Below are 23,993 nucleotides of genomic sequence, written 5' to 3'. Positions count from 1 at the left end.
GGCTACAAATACTGGCCGACGTCTAGTGAGAAAAATAAAAAAAAACAAATTTGACCATTGAACCCATGTGACTGGTCTCAGGTCAGTCCGGTAAATCTGCATTGGCTCACTATCTCAGTTCAGCATCCTCTCCGGCAGGGGGCATGATGCTGCAGGGGAGAGGTTAAAGGTCACCAGGGATAATGCTAATACTATTATCCCAACTGCAGAGAGATGAATACGGTCATTGGGATTTAAATTAAAGGTCAGGCACTTGTGTGAAGGAAACATCAAAAGACAGAAGAAGGTGTCTCCTGGTTGGAAAATCAGCTTTGAAAAACACGATGGCACATCAATAATTTATCACAGCATAAAACTGCAAATTAAAGGCATTTTGAAGTGTGAAGAGAGGTGTGATTAACTAGCGCTGTTTTACAAATCCAAGATAATTATCAGGTAATGATCAAATCATCTCAGATGTTCCTTTCATGAGCAAAACACCATTTGAGATAACAGCAGTTCCACTAATACCTTCAGGTTTCTCACTCCATGTCGGAGAGAGCCATTGAGTCACGGGGCACACGGACAGACCCACCAGTCCATCATCCCAAACCATACTAGTCCCATCTGCCTGCTCCTGGCCTATATCTCTCCAAACCGTCCCTATTCATGCGTCTTTCCAAATGTTGTGACTGCACCCACATCCACTTCTTCAGAAGGAGGTTCGTTCCATACACGAACCACCCTCTATATCAAAAAGTTGCCCCCTTGCCTTTTTTAATTCTCTCTCCTCACAACTTAAAAATGCAGCTCCTAGTTTTGAAATTCCCCCTTCCTAGGGAAAAGTGGCCCACCGTTAACCCTATCTATACCCCTCATAATTGTATAAACTTCTATGAGGTCACCTGTCAACCTCCAACCTTCCAGTGAAAATAATCCCAGCCCGTCCAGCCTCTCCTTATAACTCAAACGTTCCATACTCAGCAACAGCCCGATAAATCTCTTTTGAACCCTCTCCAGCTTAATAATATTCTTCCTGTAACAGGGTGACCAGAACTGGACACAGTATTCCAGAGAATGCCCAGGAGACAAGCTCTCACATCAGCTCGCATCCAAATCTTTCCCACAAACTCACAGAGCAAGAAAAAACAAAGGCAGATCAGATCAAGACTGGAGCAGAATCTAAACCTCTCATTCCAGCCATTTCTTGACCTTGTTTGTAACAATCTCTGGCTGAGAAGGGAGAGCCGTTTCTGGGCACAGAACTGAAACAGATCCACCAGATTTCTGAAGTTAGAGTAGGTTACAACCCTTACGCTGGCTCCTGTGTCTTGGATTCCTGAAGAAGGGCTTAGGCCCGAAACGTCGATTCTCCTGCTCCTCGGATGCTGCCTGACCTGCTGTGCTTTTCCAGCACCACTCGGATCTTGACTCTGATCCCCAGCATCTGCAGTGCCCACCTCCACCCTGTGCCTTGGTTAATCTTGTTCCCTTTATTGTCGGACATGACTTTCCCTCCCATTTCGTTGAGTGGGATCGGGGGAGAGCGGTCTGCAGACCCACATCACAGTCCAGTCCGCTCAACTGCACCAGATTCTCACTGAGAAAGAGCACTGTCTACTCAGAGAGCTCAGGGGAGAGGAGGACTCTAGATAACAGAGATTCAAGAGATTCTGGAGAATTTTACATATCATTGAGGATGACCTTTCAAGAAACAGATGGAACAACAGGATGTGATGAGTTTGCTGAAGGTGTGAATTATATCGTCAACCAGACACAAAATGTCAGACCAGAGAATTGAAACAGCTATTGTATCCGCTGGAAGCACTGAAACGGACTCAAACGGAATGCTTAATTTTCCTCGGATATCCACCATAGATGAAATAATTCCCTGAACTAAACCGAAGAACTGCAGATGCGAGAGGTTTGAACTAAAGAAAAACAGAAATGGCAGGAGAAACTTAGCAGGTTTAGCAGCAGCTGTTAACGGAGTTTACATTCTGAGTTTAGTCACCCTCCTTCAGACTGTGTTCCTGTGACTTCTGGAGTCATGTGTCCATACTGGGTGTAGTTCGACCCTGTCCAGGTTGAAGCATGACGTTCTGTAACCTTACCAGCAAAGTGCAGCTTTATGAGAAATATTGTCTCACAGTAGCTGAGGAAACTGGCAGGAGCTGGTGTGAAGAACCCAGATTAGAACATGAACCAACAGTAAAGTGTGATGGCATTTCTGGAGTCTGATTTGCACATAGTTTCTCTTTGTCTCTGTGTGGTTTGCATCAATGGGACAGAAAGTGAGATGTTCATGGTAAGCAACACTGATTGGCATGCACGCGCGCGTGCACGCACACACACACACACACCTGCGCACACACACGCACAGGCACAGACACACACACGCACAGACACAGACACACACACCCACGCACACACATCCACGCACACAGACACACACACCCACGCGCACACACAGATACACACACACCCACGCGCACACACACACGCACAGACACACACACAGAAACACACACACACCCGCGCACACAACCACACACACACACACGCGCACACACAGACAGAACACGGACACACACGCACAGACACACACACACAGCCGCGCACACATACACACACGCTCACACACACAGATACACACACACATTCTTGTGCACGCAAACACACACCCGCGCGCACACACACACAGACGCAGACACACAGACATTTACATACATAGATGCACACACACAGACATACGCACACAGACACACACATGCGCGCATGCACACACGCAGATACAGATGTGCACATACAGACACACATTCACACACACACGCATACGCATACATGCACACACGCACACTTGTGCACACACACAGACACACGAATGCACACAGACACATACACCACAGACACACACAGACACAGACAACACAGACACAGACACACAGGCAAGTACAGAGAGACCCGCACACACACATATACACACACAGGCAGACACCACATACACAGAGACAGACACAAGCACAAACACATACTCACGCCCACACGCACACACACACATATACACACAGACACAACACGCACACATATCCACACACACACACACACACACAAACCCACACACACACAGGCACACACAGAGGGGCAGACACGTGTACATATAAACACACATAGAGGCGCACAGATACACAGATACGATATTGTTTATTAGTTGCTGGGTGTGACTAACTGGGATTATCCATCTCTAACCACTCTGGGGAAGACAGTAGTGACCACCTTCTCGAACCGCTGCAGTCCTTGGGTTGTAGGGTCTCCCACGCTGCTGTTAGAGAGGGGGGGTTCCAGGATATTGACCCACCAACACTGAAGGTACGGTGATATATTTCCAGCTCCGGATGGTGAGTGGCTTTGGAGGGGAATTTGCAGATGGCAGCTGCTGTCCTTCTCGATGATGGGTTTGGAAGGTGGCACTAGAGGTGCGTTGCTGAGTTATTGCATTGCACCTTGTGGATTTGAGGCACTACTGCTACTGTGTATTGGTGGTGGAGGGTAACAGATTTTGAGAACGATAGATGTGACGCAAATCAAGGCTTGTTTTGTCCTGGATGGTTTCATGAGCGTTATTGGAGCTGTACTCAACCAGACAAGTGGTGATTACGCTAACATATGCCTGACTTGTGCCTTGTAGATGGTGAACAGGACAGGGAGAGACAGGAGGTGGGTTGCATGCTGCAGAGTCCCTAGCCACTGACCTGCCTTTATAGCCACAGCATGTATATGACCAAAAAACTGAACTGCACTCGCCAATGATAACCCCAAGAATGTTGACAGTAGGGCATTAATGATGGTAATGTCATTGAATGTCAAAGGACAATGGCCAGATTCTCTCTTGAAGATGCAGCTGTTGAGGACATTGGTTAGACCACTTTTGGAAAACTGCATTTCAATTCTGGTCTCCCTGCTACGGAACGCTGCTGTGAAATTTGAAAGAAGGTTGGAGGATTTGAGCTATAAGGAGAGGCTGAATGGGCTGGGGCTGGAGTGTCAGAGGCTGAGGGGTGACCTTATAGAGGTTTATAAAATCATGAGGGGCTTTGATAAGGTGAATTGCCTTATCTTTTCCCCAGAGTAGGGGAGTCCAAAACTAGAGGGCATAGGTTTAGGGTGAGAGGGGCAAGATATAAAAGGGACCTGAGGGGCAATTTCTTCACGCAGAGAGCGGTGCGTGTATGGAATGAGCTGCCAGAGGAAGTGGAGGCTGGTACAATGATAGCACTTAAAAGGCATCTGGATGGGTATATGAATAGGAAGGGTTTAGAACATAGAACATAGAAAAATACAGCGCAGTCCAGGCCCTTTGGCCCTCGATGTTGCGCCGATCCAAGCCCACCTAACCTACACTAGCCCACTATCCTCCATATGCCTATCCAATGCCCGTTTAAATGCCCATAAAGAGGGAGAGTCCACACTGCTACTGGCAGGGCATTCCATGAACTCACGACTCATTTAGAGGGATATGGGCCAAGTGCTGGCAAATGGGACTAGATTAGGTTGGGATATCTGGTCGGCATGGAAGGGTTGGACCGAAGGGTCTGTTTCCGTGCTGTACATCTCTATGTCATTGACTGCGTGGCACCAGCATCATTGTCACTTAGCCCACGTCTGGATATTGTCCGAGTCTTACTATATTTGGAATACGGAATGCTTCAGTAGCTGAGGGGTCGTGAGTGGTGCTGAACACTGTGCAATCATCCGCAAAACATCCCCCCTTTATGACCTTATGATGAAACATCATTGATGAAGCAGCACCACCCTGAGACATCCTGGAGCTGAGATGACTCGCCCTCCAACACCCATGACCTATGTGACAGCCACGACTCCAACCAGCCCCTGGAGACTTTGCCCCCACGATACCCACTTGGCTAGGGGTCTTCACTGTGACTTTAGGTTAAATGCAGCGTTGATGTCAGGGGCTGTCACTCTCACCTTGCCTCTGCCTGTCAATGTTAGAAGCAAGGCTCGAATGATGTCAGGAACTGGCACAATACAACCCCTGTATCGGTGGGCAGCCTATTACCTTGCAACCATGGCCTTGTAGCAGTGTGTGTGACCCTTCCGTCACTGTACAGAAGATCGGGAGTAGGCTGACAGGACATTAATTGGCTCGGTTTTGTTTGCCCTGCTTTTGTGTACAGTTTATGCTTTTTCACATTGCCAGGCAGATGCCAGTGTATTGCAACTTGGCAAGGGGCATGGCTCAGCACTATTGCCAGAATGTTGGCAGTGCTGTCCCACTGGCAGTGGGTGTAACCCACTGGGAATCAAATCCTGCTATTCTGGGCAAAACCTTAAAAAAAAAGATTCCCTCACTTACCCTATCCTTTGACCGAAAGAACAGACCAGGTTTGTACATTTAACAAAACTTGTCATTACAAATTTTAGCTATTGGCAAACAATTATGAACCCTATAACTCTGTCGGTCAATACTTGAGTCTAGATTAGAGTGGTGCTGGAAAAGCACTGCAAGCCGGGCAGCATCTGAAGAGCAGGAGAATCCATGTTCTGGGCAGTCATTCCTCACAAAGGGCTCCTGCCCGAAAGGTCGATTTTCCTGCTCCTTGGATGTTACCCGACCCGCTGTGCTTTTCCAGCACCACTCTAATCTAGATTCTGAACTCCAGCGTCTGCAGCCCTCACTTTCGCCTGGTCAAGACTTGAGCCCACTTCTAAAACTGTCCACAAACATTTACATACACGCAACAATGGAAAAAAAAACAGGGGTGCTGTGGCTTGCAGGGGGAAAAGCAGGAACTGGGAAACAAGTTGTTAGGACCAGGCTAGACAGTCTGGTGCGTCAGCTAATGATGCACAATGTGAGGAACAGACACTGCTGTCAGGTAAAAAATACCTCGTGGGTCACCTGCAAACAGGAAAATCCCACAGCCAATTGACAGATCTATCACTTTTCCTTCATGGGAGATAAACAGAGATTGCTGGAGAAACTCAGCAGGTCTGCGGAGGAAGAAGCAGAGTTAACGTTGCACGCCCTGTGACCCTTGATGTTGACTGAGGGATACGTCTTGGCCCATGACGAGACAGAGAACCTTTCTGCTGTTCTTCTTTCACAGCTGCGACCTTGGGTCCTTCTCCCTGATGCAGAAGGGAGGACGGGGTAACTAGGGAGTGACCCCTCTGACGGTGGAACCGTCCTTTCATTCTGCATTAGACTGTGCTCTCCCTCTGGAGCTGGGCTTCGGAATCATCATCCACTGACTCCGAGAGTGATACCACTAATCTCGTGACCTCACAAGGATGTTGCCAGGGTTGGAGGGTTTGAGCTATACGGAGAGGTTGAACAGGGCTGGGGCTGTTTTCCCTGGAGGCTGAGGGGTGACCTTATAAAATCATGAGGGGCATGGATAGGGTAAATAGACAAATCTTTTCCCTGGGGCGGGGGGAGTCCAGAACTAGGTTTAGGGTGAGAGGGGAAAGATATAAAAGAGACCTAATGGGCAACTTTTTCACACAGAGGGTGGTACGTGTATGGAATGAGCTGCCAGAGGATGTGGTGGAGGCTGGTACAATTGCAACATTTAAAAGGCATCTGGGTGGGTATATGAATAGGAAGGGTTTGGAGGGATATGGGCCGGGTGCTGGTAAATGGGAGTAGATTAGGTTGGGATATCTGGTCGGCACGGACGGGTTGGGCCGAAGGGTCTGTTTCCATGCTGTACATCTCCATGACTCTGTGACAGGAAAGCCTTTCCACCCTCTACTGTCATGTTTCAGCCAGAACTTTTCAAGAGCGCTGTATTACTCAGCTTACAAGCCAGAGGCTGGTGCTGAGCTAATTGGCGTATAACTGTAGCAATAACAACACAGCAACGTGATAAAGAGTATATAGAAGCATTTTATTATAAACAAGTCCTTTCCAATTACAGTGGGCGTCGGGTTAAAGTCATCCATGCACCTTGAGATGCCAAATCCTAATTGACTTGTGCAGCGTACATTGTAGAATGGTCACCATCCCACTTTTCCAATGTCACAGAACAATGCCAGAGTAAGCCACGATGACAGTGTAACGTAGCAGTTTGTACAATACGACATAGCAGTCGAGAAGCAAGTATAACTCTTCTGGAACGATACAGTGAGGACAGCCCTAACATTCTCAAAGAAAAAGGTACTCACTCTGTCAGAATGGGATTGAGTTGCCATCGAAACGGGACAAGGGCGCCGCCTGGGTCACGAGAGCAAACGGGAGCAACAGAACGGTGACAGGTCTTACCCTTTGTTCCACAAACCAGAGGGCTGACGCCAGAATCGATCGGGTAACGGCATTTGGCAGTCACTCTCCCACAGCCTGTTGTTCCGCGCTCTTGAAAGTCAACGCGAGGGAATGCCAGACCGACCGCACAATGGGTGGTATCGCCTATTTCTGGGCCCCGGCTCAGATTCCAATTTCCATCCCTCTCTCTCTCTCTCTCTCGAGCGGTCTGGGTAACATCCCCCACTGTTCGGCTGGCTGTACTGAGCTTGAAACGTCGTCCGGTAAACAGGAGAGAGAGGATACCGAAGATCTTCGCGTTCCCGTTGCTTGCCAATGCTTTGGCCAATCAGCAACCTTTTCCTCCAGGACTATAAATTGTTCTGATCGGCTTAACGTTGGCATTCTTGTGTTTGTTCGGCTGAATGCGAGATCGAAAGCTCCTGCAGCATGTCCCTTTTTGCCTGGTATTAGCAATGGGCTCGGACCACACGCTAATAACATCTTCATTAGCTGGTGCTCCCTCGGACTTGGCCACATTTTACATCATGTCCCTTGAATAAGATCCAAGGCAGAGCACTGGAAGACTTGGCATCAGTAAGTGCTTTACCAAGGACCCTGCACCAACTGTGAGACCGTGATCTGTGCTGATTACAACTCTTGAATTATTGTAACTCCTACAGAGGTGGGGGTGGGAGGGTGGGGGTGTAGTGGACTATAATCAATCCCTTCCTCTGCGTTCCTCCTGTCCTAGTGAACTCGTTACCTATATTCTGTTCTGAAGACTGATTAGGGTGACGGTTGATGTACATTCTAAATTACAACTGGTCCATGTAGTGTTTTAAAAGCAAGGTGTTGCAAATCCCCTCTCTGTCCCCACCTGGGTTTGAAGAGGGCAGTTGAAACTGGTCCTCACTCGCCTCTAACTCAACACGGATGTTAAAATTCAACAGAGTTTGGACTCTGCAACTTTGGGATGTGTCTTTGAAACTGTGGCCTGGGAATACTTATATCCTTTCCCAAAAACCATCCCTGGCTCTGAGGTGAACTATTTACGGTATTCCCTGGGGAACCTTTGCTATTGGATGGTGGCTGGGGAGCAGGGATCTCGGTAAACGAGGGTGGACAGTAAGTTTCCCCAATGGATTTATATGATTGTGGACATGGCGAGATATTACTCTGCTCGCTGAGGGCTCGTCACAGCGTGACCCTGTGAAAAACTGTGCCCTTTTCAAAACAAACGTGGGAGCATTTTAAAAACAGTCATGTGTGCTCTGCTTGGAATATAAAAAAAATCAAACCTACCGAAACATTCACGATTGGGATAGCTCCTTGGAAGTGGAGTCGCAGGTCGATAGGATAGTGTAGGAGGCGTTGGATATACTTTCCTTTATTGGTCAGAGTATTGATACAGTATTTGGGAGGGTCATATTGCGGCTGTACAGGACATTGGTTAGGCCACTGTTGGAATATTGCGTGCAATTCTAGTCTCCTTCCTATGGGAAGGATATTGTGAAACTTGAAAGGGGTCGGAAAAGATTTACAAGGATGTTGCCAGGGTTGGAGGGTTTGAGCTACAGGGAGAGGCTGAACAGGCTGGGGCTGTTTTCCCTGGAGCGTCGGAGGCTGAGGGGTGACCTTATAGAGGTTTACAAAATCATGAGGGGCATGGATAGGGTAAATAGGTAAAGTCTTTTCCCTGGGGTGGGGGAATCCAGAACTAGAGGGTTTAGGGTGAGAGGGGAAAGATGTAAGAGACCTAAGCGACAACTTTTTCACACAGAGGGTGGTACGTGTATGGAATGAGCTGCCAGAGGAAGTGGTGGAGGCTGGTACAATGACAACATTCAAGAGGCATCTGGATGGGTATATGAATAGGAAGGGTTTGGAGGGATATGGGCCGGGTGCTGGCAGGTGGGACTGGATTGGGTTGGGATATCTGGTCGGCATGGACGGGTTGGACCGAAGGGTCTGTTTCCGTGCTGTACATCTCCAGGACTGTATAGCTCAGTGGGTTGCCGCTATCGGAGAACGTCCGCGGTTCCACGGCCAGCACCCGTGGGAAAAACAGGTGGAGGGGGTGGAGTGGTGGAGGGGGATGCTTCCTCTCTCACTCGGGTTTGGGAGGTGGGGGGGTGGGGAGACTGAGCCTTGCGACCCCGGGACCCGAGATCTCGCCGCGGGTCGGAGTGTACACGTGTGCCGAGAGGAGTCAGGGTGTCGAAGCTACCCCACCCCCCTCACCCCCCCCAACCCCCCTCCCTCCCCTCACCCCTCGCCCCGTCAGTCCGGCCCATCACTTGTAGAGGAGGTGGAGCCGGCTGCCGTCGCAGTTGTTTCTGCCCAGCTTGTCGGCGGGCTGCTCGGAGGAGGCCAGGCGCTGCACCAGGGGCGGGTTGGCCTGGTACAGGGAGGAGACGGTCCCCGCCGACGAGTTGCCCGTGTAGTGGTGGTTGTCGGTGTGGTTCTCCTTGGCAGCGCCGGAGGGGCGACGGCGCGAGCGGAGCTGCTGCTGCTGCCTCTGTTGGAGCTGCTGACGGAGCTCCAGGATCCGCTCTTCTTTCTGAGGGGGGGAGTGAAAGCAGGAGAGGCTGTTAGACGCACGTAGGCCGGCAGGAGGTAGCCAGGAGAGCGCAGCAGGCCTGGCAGCGTCAGGAGGCGGGTGGGGGGGAGGGGCAGGTCAACGTTTCGGGTGTAACCCTTCCTCACGACTGGGTGGGGTTGGGTGTTAGGGGTGGGGTTGGGTGTTAGTGGGGGACAGGTGGAGACAGGTAGAGGGTACGACCCGGTAGGTCAATGGGAGGAATGGGAGCAGTGGAAGGGATGGGGGGAGGGGGAAGGGGGCTGGGGGAAGGGGGCTGGGGGGAGGGACAGTAGGTGATTTGAAATTGGAGAACACAACCTTTTTGGAGGCGTCCGGGCTGCAGTCCGCCCAGGCGGAAGGTGAGGTGCTGTTTCCTCCAACCTGCGCTGCGGTCCGATCTGGGAAATGGAGGAGGCCGAGGATGGTCATGTCGGAAAGGGAGTGGGGAAGGGGGATTAAAATGGGCGGTGACTGGGAGGTCCAGTCGTTTCCCCCCCCCCGCGGGCCCGGGTGGGCAAAGCCTACCACCAAGTTTGGCTTCCCCGACGCGCCGTGAGGGGTGGGTGGAGAGGAGCACGCCACTGCAGGCTGAGTGGGGCTCTCCGTTCAGAAATTCCGCACCTCACCCCAGTCGGTCTCGCCGCCATTAAACCCAGACTCCTCTGCCCCAATGAGGAGGGGGGGGGGGGGGGAGTTACCACATCGATACGCCCTCCCCCCACCTCCCTACCTATAAGGCCTACCACCCTTGGGCCAGCAGTCCGTGTGGAGTTTGCACATTCTCCCTGTGTCTGCCTGGTTTCCCTCCAGTTTCCTCCCACAGTCCAAAGACGTGCAGGTTAGGGTGGGTTGGCCCAGGCTAAATTGTCCCCTAGTGTCCGGGGATGTGCAGGCTGGGGGCTGGGTGGTGTAGGAGCGGGATGCTTTTCAGAGGGTCAGTGTGCACTTGATGGGCTGAATGGCCGGCAAGGGATCCAATGGTCACGGAAGAGCAAAAGAAAGAATATTAAAGAATTGTCCGAGGACAGTTATCCTTGTGACGGCCGACAATAAACAAACGCATTGTTTTGTTTGAAAGCTTTCCAACAAAGTCAGATTTAAGGGGATGGTTTACATTCATGAAACATTAATCCTGACTGACCTGTTTTGAGCCTTTTCAGAGTGGGGCACAGCCAGTGTCCCAAGAATGTGAACAGAAACTTTCACTGCCATCTCCTGGCCCAGTGTTGCGGGATAAACCCGTTGGCACAAACCCCTGAACTAAGACATTCACTGCGTTCAGTGGAGAACAAAGTTGGACGGGGTGGGGTGTCAATGAGGCACCGATGGGAAGATGAAGCTCAAATCCCTTCGCCAGGTCGGTGAGCCATCCCGAACAACCACTGCTCCCCTTTCAGATATTTCCCACTGAAACATGTTTGAAAGGCAGCGTGATTGAAGGGAAGGGGTTTCCGCATTTTGGGGTTATGAATGATTTTGGTGCAATCCATACAGAGTGGAAGCAGCCTATCAAGTCCACACTGATGCCCAGTTTGTATGTAATAAATTGAAAGCTCATGGGGAGTGGCAGAACAGAATCCCTACAGTGTGGAAACAGGCCATTTGGCCCATCAAGTCCACACCAACTCTCCATGAAGAGTAACCCACCCAGACCCATTCCCCTCCCCTATCACTCTACATTTACCTCTGACTAATGCATATAACCTGCACATCCCTGAACACTACGGGGCAATTTTGGCATGGCCAATCCATCCTAACCTGCACATCCCTGAACACTATGGGACAATTTAACACGGCCAATCCATCCTAACCTGCACATCCCTGAACACTATGGGACAATTTAGCATGGCCAATCCACCCTAACCTGCACATCCCTGAACACTATGGGACAATTTAACATGGCCAATCCATCCTAACCTGCACATCCCTGAACACTATGGGACAATTTAGCATGGCCAATCCACCCTAACCTGCACATCCCTGAACACTATGGGACAATTTAGCATGGCCAATCCACCCTAACCTGCACATCCCTGAACACTATGGGACAATTTAACATGGCCAATCCATCCTAACCTGCACATCCCTGAACACTATGGGACAATTTAGCATGGCCAATCCATCCTAACCTGCATAACTTTGGACCCACACAGACACAGGGAGAATGTGCAAACTCCATGCAGACAGTCGCCCGAGAGTGGGATTGAACCCGGGTCCCTGGCGCCGTGAGGCAGCAGTGCTGACCACTGAGCCACCGTGTCGCCCTGAACTTTTTACCTTCCCTTCTCGAAAGGAAATCTGGTGTCCTTGCCTGGTCTGGCTTGACATGTGGCTCCAAACGCACAGGAGCGGGGAGATTGGCTGCAAACTGAGCTCTGAAATGGCTAAAGGGCACACAGGCTTGGGTGGTGGATACTGGCCTGGTCAGTGACATCCCCCACGAGAGAATGAAGGGGAAAGAGAGTATCGCAGAGTCAAGACGGGAAGGCGGAGGTTGGGTAAAAATTCAGACCACGGTCTAACCAAGTTTGGGATCAGGCTGGAAGGCAGTGCCTCATCCCTGTGCCACACTGACCTCAACAATGATCTTCTCCAGCTCGCGGTTCTCTTTCTCCAACTGCCGCGATTTCTCCTCGTCGTTGTTGTTGGTGGAGGAGCCTGTCTTCATGGTGTCCTGCTGCTCAGACTGCCACTCTCCTCGGGTGATCAACCTCCGCATCTGTCACAGAAACATCAACGCTAAACCTCAGCCACCACTTCACACTCAGAGTAACACAGAAACCCAGGAGGTAGGAGCGGGAGTAGGCCATTCAGCCCCTCCAGCCTGCTGCGCTATTCACTGTGACTGATCATTGAGCTCAATACTGTAATCCCGCCCTCCTCCGTATCCCTCCATCCCTTCAGCCACAAGCCTCCTTCTTGAAAACACAATGCTTTGGCCTTAACCATTTGCTGGGACAGTGAAAGCCACCGGCTCACCACTCTCTGGATGAACAGTCATAGTCACAGAGGTGTACAGCACAGAAACAGACCCTTCGGTCCAACCCGTCCATGCCGACCAGATATCCCAACCCAATCTAGTCCCACCTGCCAGCACCCAGCCCATATCCCTCCAAACCCTTCCTATTCATATACCCATCCAGATGCCTTTTCAATGTTGTAATTGTACCAGCCTCCACCACTTCCTCTGGCAGCTCATTCCATACACGTACCACCCTCTGTGTGAAAAAGTTGCCCCTTAGGTCTCTTTTATATCTTTCCCTCTCACCTTAAACCTATGCCCTCAAATTCTGGACTCCCCGACCCCAGGGAAAAGACTTTGTCTATTTATCCTATCCATGCCCCACATAATTTTGTAAACCTCTCTCAGGTCACCCCTCAGCCTCCGACGCTCCAGGGAAAACAGCCCCAGCCTGTTCAGCCTCTCCCTGTAGCTCAAATCCTCCAACTCTGGCAACATCCTTGTAAATTTTTTCTGAACCCTTTCAAGTTTCACAACATCCTTCCAATAGGAAGGAGACCAGAATTGCACGCAATATTCCAACAGTGGCCTAACCAATGTCCTGTACAGCCGCAACATGGCCTCCCAACTCCTGTACTCAATACTCTGACCAATAAAGGAAAGCATTCCAAATGCCTTCTTCACTATCCTATCTACCTGCGACTCCACTTTCAAGGAGCTATGAACCTGCACTCCGAGGTCTCTTTGTTCAGCAACACTCCCCAGGACCTTACCATTAAGCGTATAAGTTCCGTTAAGATTTGCTTTCCCAAAATGCAGCACCTCGCATTTATCTAAATTCAATTCCATCTACCACGAGTACTCTCTGTCAAAGGTGCTGTTCTCTCACATGAGGTTAGGTTGATTGTTTTTCCCCCTCTCAGACACATGCGATGTTTCACACGGCAATGTTTCCTGAGGTCACTCGAAATCGGAGCGGGAATAGCTCTTTCGACCTCTCAGTTCAGGAAGTTCGAGGCTGATCTGATGGTGCCCTTAATTCCACTTCCATGCCTGCCCAAAAAAAAGCCCTCAAATCCCTTGCAGATCAGAAGTCTATCTCCCTCGGCCTTTACTTTATCTGTATTCAATTTGCGCAGTCCCTTCACAGTGCCTCCATCAGATCACCCTCTAATCCTGCTTTCGGCAGAAAAACAATTCGCCCCAATCTGTTCAGTCTGCCTGGATAAGATAAATTCCCTCAATTCTGGCAAGGGTGCTCTCCGTCCCGTTACTGTGTTCCAATCTCTGCGGTAGTTGAATGTAGTCTCTCCAGTCGCGAATTCCATTTCTCTCGAAGCGACCCAAAGGGCTGTGTTCACGTTTTTGTGTAGCGAAGCAGTCCTGATGTTCCTAATGTTTTGAGCATCGGTAGCCCCTGGATTTCCTAAATAAAATCCAAGAGAACCGCGGCTGCTAGAAATCAGGAACTAAAACAGAAATCGCTGGAAGTGCTCAGCAGGTCCAGCGGCAACCGAGGAGACAAATCAGAGTCAACGTTTCGGGTTGATTCATGTGGTAGCGGTTCTGAGGAAGGTGCTGAAATGTTCTGATTTCTCGCTGCCAGACCAGCTGAGTTTTTCCAGCAATCGCTATTTTTGTTTGCCCCTGGATTTCCTGTTCCCTCAACTTTACCCAGGCACTCCTTCAGTGTGGCTGGGCCAGAATCCTGGAACTCCCTCCCTCAGGGCACTGTGGGTCAACCCACAGCAGGTGGACTGGTTTCAAGATGGCAGCTCACCACCCCCCCCCATCTTCTCAAGGGAGTAACTCTAGGGACGGGCAATGAAGGCTGGGCCTAGCTGGCGATGCCCATATCCGATGAGCAAATTGAAGAGGGAGGAATGTGAAGCCACTGTATTCATTCTGCCAATACCCTCACGCTCAACTGATTAGCCAACTCCCCTGGTCTTTCTGCAAGTTTACTCATCTTTTCTCAGGTCTCGTTGCAAACCTCCTCTGTGTCTATTAGGCCTCCCACTTTTGTTGGCACCCGCAAATCTAGTTATCGCACTTCCAATTCCCGAGCCCGAATCATTTGTAGAAAGGTCAACGGCATCGATCACAGTCCCGGGGCCCTGTGGAAGACAGGTTCAGGAGGAAGCCATTAACAGCTCATGCCTGGCGAGTTGGTTAGCTCAGCTGGCTGAGCAACCGGCTGGCAGTACAGACCAGTGCCAACTGTGCGGGTTCAATTCCTGTGTCAACTGTGTTAAAAATCACACCACACCAAGTTACAGTCCAACAGGTTTATCTGGAAGCACTAGCTTTCTGAACGCTGCCCCTTCATCAGTGGGGCAGGATGATAGGACACAGGATTTATATCAAAAGATCACAGTGTCATGTAACTGATTCAACATATTGAAGAAAGCTAGATTGCTGTTAAGTCTTTCATTCTTTGATGAAGGGCTTGTGCCCGAAACGTCGAATTTCCTGTTCCTTGGATGCTGCCTGACCTGCTGCGCTTTAACCAGCAACACATTTTCAGCTCATTCTCTTAGAATGGGTTATCTCAGGAATGTGACTTGAAAAGTTCTGGGATTTCCACATTAATGAATTGAAACCTGCAACCCATTCTAAAAGATGAAAGACTTAACAGCAACCTAGGTTTGTTTAATATATCGCATCAGTTGCATGACACTGTGATTTTATGCGAGACATTCTGTGTCTTATCATCCTGCCCCACTGGCTACCTGATGAAGGAGCAGCGCTCCGAAAGCTAGTGCTTCCAAATAACCCTGTTGGACCATAACCCGGTGTTGTGTGATACAACCCAACTCCCCTCCCATTTATCTCTCAGCCCTGACCCACAAGCCTCATTCCTGTTGAAGGGCTTATGCCCGAAATGACGATTTTCCTGCTCCTCGGATGCTGCCTGACCTGCTGTGCTTTTCCAGCATCACACTCTCGACTCTGATCTCCAGCATCTGCAGCCCTCACTGTCTCCTAGATCCGTTTACATTGTCCAGCCCAGCACTGGCTCCTTGTCATCAGGCGTTAGCTGAGGTTATCACAAACGTCCTGCATTCTCATCCTCAACACTTGCCCTCAGGTTAGACTCATTGACAGCTGTGCGTCTCTCTCACTCTCTCTCTCCCCCTCTATAATGAGAGACTATGCCGACTTTGGCCTGTTCCCCCACTGAATGGGATCACCGTCGATCTGTGGTACAACTCCAAAGCTTCACGTTTGCTCCAGAGACCCTCAACGCCGTTGGCTCACAAACAAAACAAAAATCTACGAAATCCGAGACTTAAAATGTTTACAATTGCCTCCCCATCAACTGCCTCCTTTGCCAAAAGGAATTGTTAACACAACCGCCTGCACCGTGGCAACGCTCTCACTCCCGGGAGGTCAGGCTTCAATTTCAGGCAGTGTCCCTGAGCCCCAGGCTGGCAGGAGTGCTTTATCTCGATCCACCCTATCTGTTGCTCCTCATATTTTGTGGATTTTGGTCAGCTCCCCCTGTTAAATGCAGCCAGGCCTTCGTTTCCCATTGGTCTACGCGGCTGCCTCAGACCATGGCCCTCTGTTCTGAAATCAGCGGCCCGTGTTTGGGCTCAGGTGGGAGACAGGGTGAGGGCACATGTGTGGCGTGTCCGCCACTCGTGGTGTTCGTTCCTCTCCCTCCCCCCCACCCCCCCCACTCCACCCCGGTGAAAGGGCAGGAAGTCACGAACCTTGGGGACGAACAGGACCACCAGGGTGATGTAGACGGAGAAGACAACAGCGAGGGAAGCGAAGGCAAAGGCAGCGTCCTGTTGACTGCTAACTATCATGGTGACTGGGGCGGTGATCATACAGAGCACCTGCAACAAAGACAGAAAGGCAGAAGCTACAGTCATCATAGGAAACTGGCCATTCAGCCCATCGATTCACACTGACCCTCCGAACAACATCCCACCCAAGCCCCACCCCCAATACCCTATAACCCATGGCTAACCCCACACAGCCTGCACATGCCTGGTCACTATGGGACAATTTAGCACGGCCAATCCACCCTAACCTGCACATCCCTGGGCACTATGGGACAATTTAGCACGGCCAATCCACCCTAACCTGCACATCCCTGGACACTATGGGGCAATTTAGCACGGCCAATCCACCCTAACCTGCACACCCCTGGTCACTATGGGACAATTTAGCACGGCCAGTCCACCCTAACCTGCACATCCCTGGGCACTATGGGACAATTTAGCACGGCCAGTCCACCCTAACCTGCACACCCCTGGGCACTATGGGACAATTTAGCACGGCCAGTCCACCCTAACCTGCAAACCCCTGGTCACTATGAGACAATTTAGCACGGCCAATCCACCCTAACCTGCACATCCCTGGTCACTATGGGACAATTTAGCATGGCCAATCCACCCTAACCTACACATCCCTGGGCACTATGGGACAATTTAGCACGGCCAATCCACCCTAACCTGCACGTCCCTGGGCACTATGGGACAATTTAGCATGGCCAATCCACCCTAACCTGCACATCTTTGGATTGTGGGAGGAGACCAGAGCACCCGGAGAAAACCCACGCAGACACGGGGAAAACATGCAGATTCCTCACAGTCTCCCGAGGCTGGAATCAAACCCGGGTCCCTGACGCTGTGAAGCAGCAGCGCTAACCACTGAGCCAAGACAGCAAATATATCCACTCTGTAGTGACATGGGAGGGGGTGTTTGAATGGGAAGGAAGGGCTGACATCTCTGAAAGCACCTTGTACCATTTCAGGGGCAGACCAATCGCAAGGGGAGGGTATGGCCTGGTGAATGCAGAAACCCAGCTGATGGTCTGGGGAGCTCGGTTCGAATCCTTTCCCAGTAGATGGTGGGATTTGGATTCAATAAAGAATCTGGAATTAAGTGTCTAATGAAGACCACAAATCCACTGTTGAGGGGAGGGGAGAGGATTGAGGAAACCCATCTGGTCCACTGATATGCTTCAGGGAAGGAATTTTCCATCCTTACCTGGTCTGGCCTACACGTGACTCCTGACCCACAGTGATGTGTTTGACTCTTAACTGTTATTAGGGATGGGTAATAAATGCTGGTTTAACTAGAGACCCACAAACCCGCAAGCGAATGAAATAATTTCACAGTCAGGCAGTTCCTGGAGTATTGTTACGGGGTCTAATCAGAGCTGTAATGTAGTGGACTGATTTTTTGCACAAAGACAGCCCACAAGCATTCACTGTGATCGCGGCCTGGTCACTTTTACTTCGAACTGATGCAGTTTGCCATGTACTCTGGGTGGGGGCAGAGATTCCTTCCAGCTGCTGATCTCGAAATGGCAGCTGTGGGATCTTTTACACGGGAGATCTTTCATGTACGGTCTGTGCCCAACTCATGGTGTCCTTGAAGTGGCTGTGGGGGTGTAGAGGCTGCCAGAAATCTCCCTCTGGAGTGTGCCTTTGTAAAGGGAGACTGGAGGGAGATGCAAGTGGTTTGTGTCGAGGTTCATCCTGAGCAGCTCCGTGACTCCGTGCCCCAACGGGACACACGCCGAGACAAACATCGACTGCGCCTGGAGGACCGTCACCTCGGTCAAAGATGCTCTTTGGTCTGCCCGAAACCTGTCGGTCCTCCAGAGCAAGGGGTTGACCCCGACCGAATGTTGCGGACTGGCACAGCCCAAGGTCCAGGACTACGTGTTGAGGGACGCGCTGAAGCTTGGGGCAGCTGCTGCCAAGGGGCGGTGGGGAAAGACCACCGTCTGGGGTAGAGGTAAATGGAGGCCCATTCAGGTATTGGACTCTCGCCATGTCTCAATTATATGTAGATATATAAACCTGTACAAGTAAGGAACACATTGGATTGTTGGGATAGAGTCAAACCCAATGTTTGCTCTTTTCTTCATTAGCTACTGTACAGAACCAAACTGCTTCAGTGACGATGTAGGATATAAAGATATTTTTACGAATAAAATGGATTCTTATTTAGTCAACTCCTTTTACATCCACCTGAGGGGTTTAATGCCTCATCTGAAGAGGGACAGGACTTTCGAAGGTGCTGCAGAGGGTAGAACCAGCCTGGAGTTGCTGCTCAAGGCCGTGGGAAGGGTGCAGTTCTGGAACACTGTGAGCCCTCGGCCACGTCAGGTACAAGCTTGGATCAGAATCATAAAGGTTACCTTGGGGTCCGGGGCCTTCCAATGGAGGCAGGAGCTGGCCAAAGAGGATGCCAGGAAATCCCTCAGGTACCAATGAACTGCTGCTCCAATGTCTGAGGGAATGCGGGAGTGGCGATGAGGAGGTGCCAGGCGGTGCTGGTGTCGCAGGGACACGCTCGAACCTCATGGCTCCGGGCAGAGGCCAGAAGTAGGCCATACCAAGGAAGTTAAAGTAAGGTTAAGGGTTCCCGCCTGTGGGACAGGAGGAGTGTGCCCTACCCACACCCAACCCCCACCACCCCCCCAAACTTCTCCAGACTGGGAAGTCTGGGTTCAAATCCCAACTTTTCAGATTAAATTAGATTCCCTACAGTGTGGAAACAGGCCATTCAGCCCAACAAGTCCACACCGACCCTTCAGAGACTAACCCACCCAGACCCATTTCCCGACGTTTATCCCTGACTAATGCACCTTACACTATGAGACATTTTGGCATGGCCAATTTTCCCTCACCTGCACATCTTTGGGTGTGTGTGGGAGGAAACCCACAGAGACACAGGGAGAAGGCGCAAATTCCACATAGTTGCCTGAGGCTGGAATCGAACCCTGGGCGCTGTGAGGCAGCAGCGCTAACCACTGAGCCACCATGCAGCCCCAGTGGCGATATATTTCCAAGTCGGGATATCGAGTGGCCTGGAGGGGGATTTGCAGGTGATGGTGGTGTTCCCATGTCTGTGCTATCCTTATCCCTCAGGGCAGCAGAGGCCACGGGGCTAGAAACTACTGTCTTGGTGAGTCACTGCAGTGCACCTTGTAGGTGATGAACACTCTTTCCATTGTGCAGTGTCGGTAGATGGAGTGAATGTTTCAAATTTATTCAAACGTGGGGATGGCGAGGCCTGCATTTGTTTGTACACCCCTGTCACCAACCCACTGTGCTGCTCCTCCTTGTAGATTTTACTGAGAGTCAGTGGGGCTCAGCACTGGAGGGATGGAGGGACATTGAGGTACAAGCAGTCGTGGTGGGAGATCACAGCAGGATACCTGTGTCGGTGGGCCCAGATTACCGACCACACAGGATGGCAGCGACGTGACAAGACTGGGCGGTCAAATTACACTTTGGAAGGTACAAGCAGAAGGTCATTTAAGCCCCTCCAACCTGCTGTGCCTTTCAAGAAGATCATGGTAGCCTCAATTCGACATCCCTGACATCTCCTGATAACCCTCGCCACGGTGACCTCTGCCCGGAATACGATCAATTTGCCTGCAGAGTTGCACCACCTTCTGAGATAGCTCTCATTCAGCGAAGGCAGGTCTCCAGCTCATGGTGCGGCCTTTCACCTTGACCAGGAGGTGACCAACATGAGATTGTGGGTTGGGTTTTTGGAGCGAGAAGGTTACCGAGAGGTGAAGGTATGGCGTACTTCAGCAGGGACATTATCCCGAGATCCCTGCATTGCAGGATCCATCTTCCCATAGGGAATGTTTGCTACCACCCTTCTGCCCTGGAACAATCAGAAACAGTTCTCTATGGTCACGGACAGGCATCTGTGATGTACAATGATGCACTAATTTGGATGGTTTATATACAGAATAATGGATACCTGGGAGTGAGGTGCAGACTGGAATCTAATCGAGGGGTTCAGGTGGTTTATATATAGAATAATGGATACCTGGGAGTGAGTTACAGACTGGAATCTAATTGAGGGGTTCAGATGGTTTATATATAGAATAATAGATACCTGGGAGTGAGTTACAGACTGGAATCTAATCGAGGGGTTCAGATGGTTTATATATAGAATAATGGATACCTGGGAGTGAGTTACAGACTGGAATCTAATCGAGGGGTTCAGATGGTTTATATATAGAATAATGGATACCTGGGAGTGAGCTACAGACTGGAATCTAATCGAGGGGGTCAGATGGTTTATATACAGAATAATGGATACCTGGGAGTGAGCTACAGACTGGAATCTAATCGAGGGGGTCAGATGGTTTATATACAGAATAATGGATACCTGGGAGTGAGTTACAGACTGGAATCTAATCGAGGGGTTCAGATGGTTTATATACAGAATAATGGATACCTGGGAGTGAGTTACAGACTGGAATCTAATCGAGGGGTTCAGATGGTTTATATACAGAATAATGGATACCTGGGAGTGAGTTACAGACTGGAATCTAATCGAGGGGTTCAGATGGTTTATATACAGAATAATGGATACCTGGGAGTGAGTTACAGACTGGAATCTAATCGAGGGGTTCAGATGGTTTATATATCATTCGTGATGCTGTCATTTCAATCTTTAGCCCAGGCTTGTGTTCTGAACTGTGGGGGTAGGGAGTTGGTAGCTGGGGGAATCGGAGTGGGGAGGTGGGGAGGTGGAAGGTTAGGGTTGTTAGGCCGGGTCTTGAGGGAGGAGACACAGGAGGAAGGGGGGGGAGGAGGGTGAGGTTCCGCAATGAGCCTCTGGGCACAGGCCAGATCAGATCGGGGGGATTTCCAGGCACTGCTTACAGCGACGTTGTAAATGGCCATCCCCACTGCCCGGTGGTCGTTGATCTTCTCCGTGGAAACGCTCTTCGTTTCGTAGGCCAGGAATATCCCGAGGAGGAGCAACAGGCCCTTGTATCCATAGACAATCCCTGTTCGGGAAGGCGTGAAGAGAGAAATAAAATAGAGATCAAGACATGGGCTGTGCAGGTCAAACAATTGGATCAGTTTTACACGCTGAGAGAGATCTCAGCTATTGGGCATTGGTTTCTTGTCAGTTTCTTGTTTCCTTTGCCCTGTCCCCCTCAAATGGCAGTCATGCGATCGTCGACTAAGCATAGCTTAATCAATCAGCCCACAAAGGTTTTAGACAAGGGCTGGGAGAAGCTCAGAGTGGTGCTGGGATTCGTGGGGCCGGCCCGGTGGCTCAGCGGTCAGCACTGCTGCCTCGCAGCGCCTGGGGACCCAGCTTCGATTCCCGCTTCGGGTGACCGCCTGCGTGGAGTTTGCACGCTCTCCCAGCATCTGCGTGGGGTTTCCTCTGGGTGCTCAGGTTTCCTCCCGCGGTCCAAAGGTCTGCAGGTCAGGGCGGACTGACCGCAGTAAATTGTCCCAAGGATGTGTAGGTTAGACGTGTTAGCCAGGGGGAGTGTAGTGGGGGAATGGGCCTGGGTGGGATAATCTTCAGAGTGGTCGGTTCAAATCCCGCCCTCGTTAATTGGCCCCTCTTGCAGCAGAGCGGTCGTACCCCTTCCCCCACCCCACCCCCCCAGACTGAGGAAACCTGGGTTCAAATCCCATCTGCCTCAGAGCTGTGTAACCAACATCTCTGAACAGGTTGAGCTGGAAAATAGGTTGGAAAAAAAAAGTAGAGGCTGAGTGGGGGCCTCTTGTGGTGCAGTGGTGGTGTTCCTACCTCTGAGGCAGGAGGCTGAGGGTCAAGTCTCACCCATCCTAGAGGCGCATCATCATCTTTTATTAACAATAAAAACAGCCTGTTCACCTTCACTGCTCTTTTACTGCCCCTGGTGTGCAGCGCACAGCAACTGGTACTGGCTAGCTGTTTAATGATTGAATTTGGGGGGGGGGGTGTATGAACAAAAGAGCAGTGATGCTGTGGTAGTGTCCCTGCCTTTGAGTCAGGCGGCCTGACCTCCAGCCCTAAGTGCTCCATGGGTGTGCCCTAACACCTCTGACCGAGATGATTCAGAAATGTCTATAACAGAAAACGTTCACAAACACCTGATGAAGGAGCGTCGCTCCGAAAGCTAGTGTGCTTCCAATTAAACCTGTTGGACTATAACCTGGTGTTGTGTGATTTTTAACTTTATAACAGAAAAAGTAGGGTTTGCAGCGTCCAACAGACATTAGAGAGAGAGAGAGAAAGAGAGATGGGTCCAATAAAATTTTGATTTGTTCCCCTGTCCTTCTTTTTGATTATTGTTACATTAACGCCACACCCTCTCGTCTCCCCACCCCGGCCCCCGAATGCGGCAGTGCCTGGGGTTGGTTGCTTGTTTTAATCGACTGATTGGGCAAATTGGTGGTGGGGTTTTCTCCCCCCTTCACAAACTGGCTTCTTCCCCAGCGGAGAGTTGGCTATCGGAACGGGAAAAGCATCCAGAAGGGAAACCGACGTCAGCTTGCAACGAAACCCTTCAGGAGCCTCTGAAGGCCTTTCGCTGAGTAACGCCACACACGGGCGTGGGTCCGTGGAGTAAACCGAGGCCAGGTAACTCGGCGCAGTCGTGAGGTCGCGCTGACCGCTGCTCTGAGCTAACCCCACGAGGGAGGTCCGCCCTGTTCTTGCCAAGTGCCAGTGAGCTCCAAGTCAGCACTCCCAGCGGGGTCTCTGACTCAGTGACAGGGTGCAAGGAGACGCGAGGTGGGGGTAACATACCGAGCCACGTGTTCATCTTGTTGGAACTGCAGTGCTCCAGTTGGGGCAGGATCAGGACACCCTGGTCCCCAGCTGGGGCCTCCTTAGAGAACTCCTGGGGAACAGAACACAACGGAAAGGTCAAAGGCCATCACTCTCTCTCTCTCTCTCCCTCTCTCTTTTTTTCTCTCTCTTTCCCCCCTCTCTCTCCCTCGCACTCTCTCTCCCACTCTCTTTCTCTCCCTCTCTCTTACTCTCTCTCCCTCTCTCCCCCCTTTCTCTCCCTCTACCCCCCTCACTCTCTCCCTCTCTCTCCCCCCCCCTCTCTCCCTCTCATTCTCTCTCCCTCTATTCTCTCTCCCTCTCTCTTTCTCCCACTCTCTCTCTCCCTCTCTCTCTCTCCTTCTCTCTCCCTCTCACTCTCTCTCCCCCCTCTCTCTCTCTCACCTTCTCTCTCTCTCCCTCCCTTTCTCTCTCTCTCTCCCTCTCTCTCTCCCCCCCTCTCTCTCTCACCCTCTCTCTTTCTCTCTCCGTCCCTTTCTCTCTCCCTCTCTCTCTTTCTCACTCTCTCTCCCTCTCACTCTCTCCCCTCCTCTCTCTCCCTCTCACTATCTCTCCCTCTCTCTCTCCCCTCTCTCTTTCTCCCTCTCACTCTCTCTCCCTCTCTGTCTCTCTCTCTCCCG

At 50.9% G+C, this 23,993-nt stretch overlaps 1 protein-coding gene across 1 annotated transcript in view; it reads right to left on the bottom strand.

Moving 5' to 3' along the window:
- Positions 1-9,520: 9,520 nt before the first annotated feature.
- The window catches only part of LOC132832565 (gamma-aminobutyric acid type B receptor subunit 1-like), a 64,235-nt gene continuing 49,762 nt past the window's right edge, over positions 9,521-23,993 (bottom strand). The window contains exons 10-14 of the mRNA XM_060850656.1: positions 23,332-23,425; positions 21,456-21,583; positions 16,509-16,637; positions 12,403-12,546; positions 9,521-9,806 (exon numbers count right to left, since the gene is read on the bottom strand). Coding sequence (XP_060706639.1) covers positions 9,540-9,806; positions 12,403-12,546; positions 16,509-16,637; positions 21,456-21,583; positions 23,332-23,425 — 762 coding nt within the window. The 3' untranslated portion in view covers positions 9,521-9,539. The remainder of the gene's footprint in view (positions 9,807-12,402; positions 12,547-16,508; positions 16,638-21,455; positions 21,584-23,331; positions 23,426-23,993) is intronic.

The sequence above is a fragment of the Hemiscyllium ocellatum genome, chromosome 35 (genome assembly GCF_020745735.1).
Source record: "Hemiscyllium ocellatum isolate sHemOce1 chromosome 35, sHemOce1.pat.X.cur, whole genome shotgun sequence".
Classification (NCBI taxonomy): Eukaryota; Metazoa; Chordata; class Chondrichthyes; order Orectolobiformes; family Hemiscylliidae; genus Hemiscyllium; species Hemiscyllium ocellatum.
This window is presented reverse-complemented; position numbering and strand designations above follow the sequence as displayed.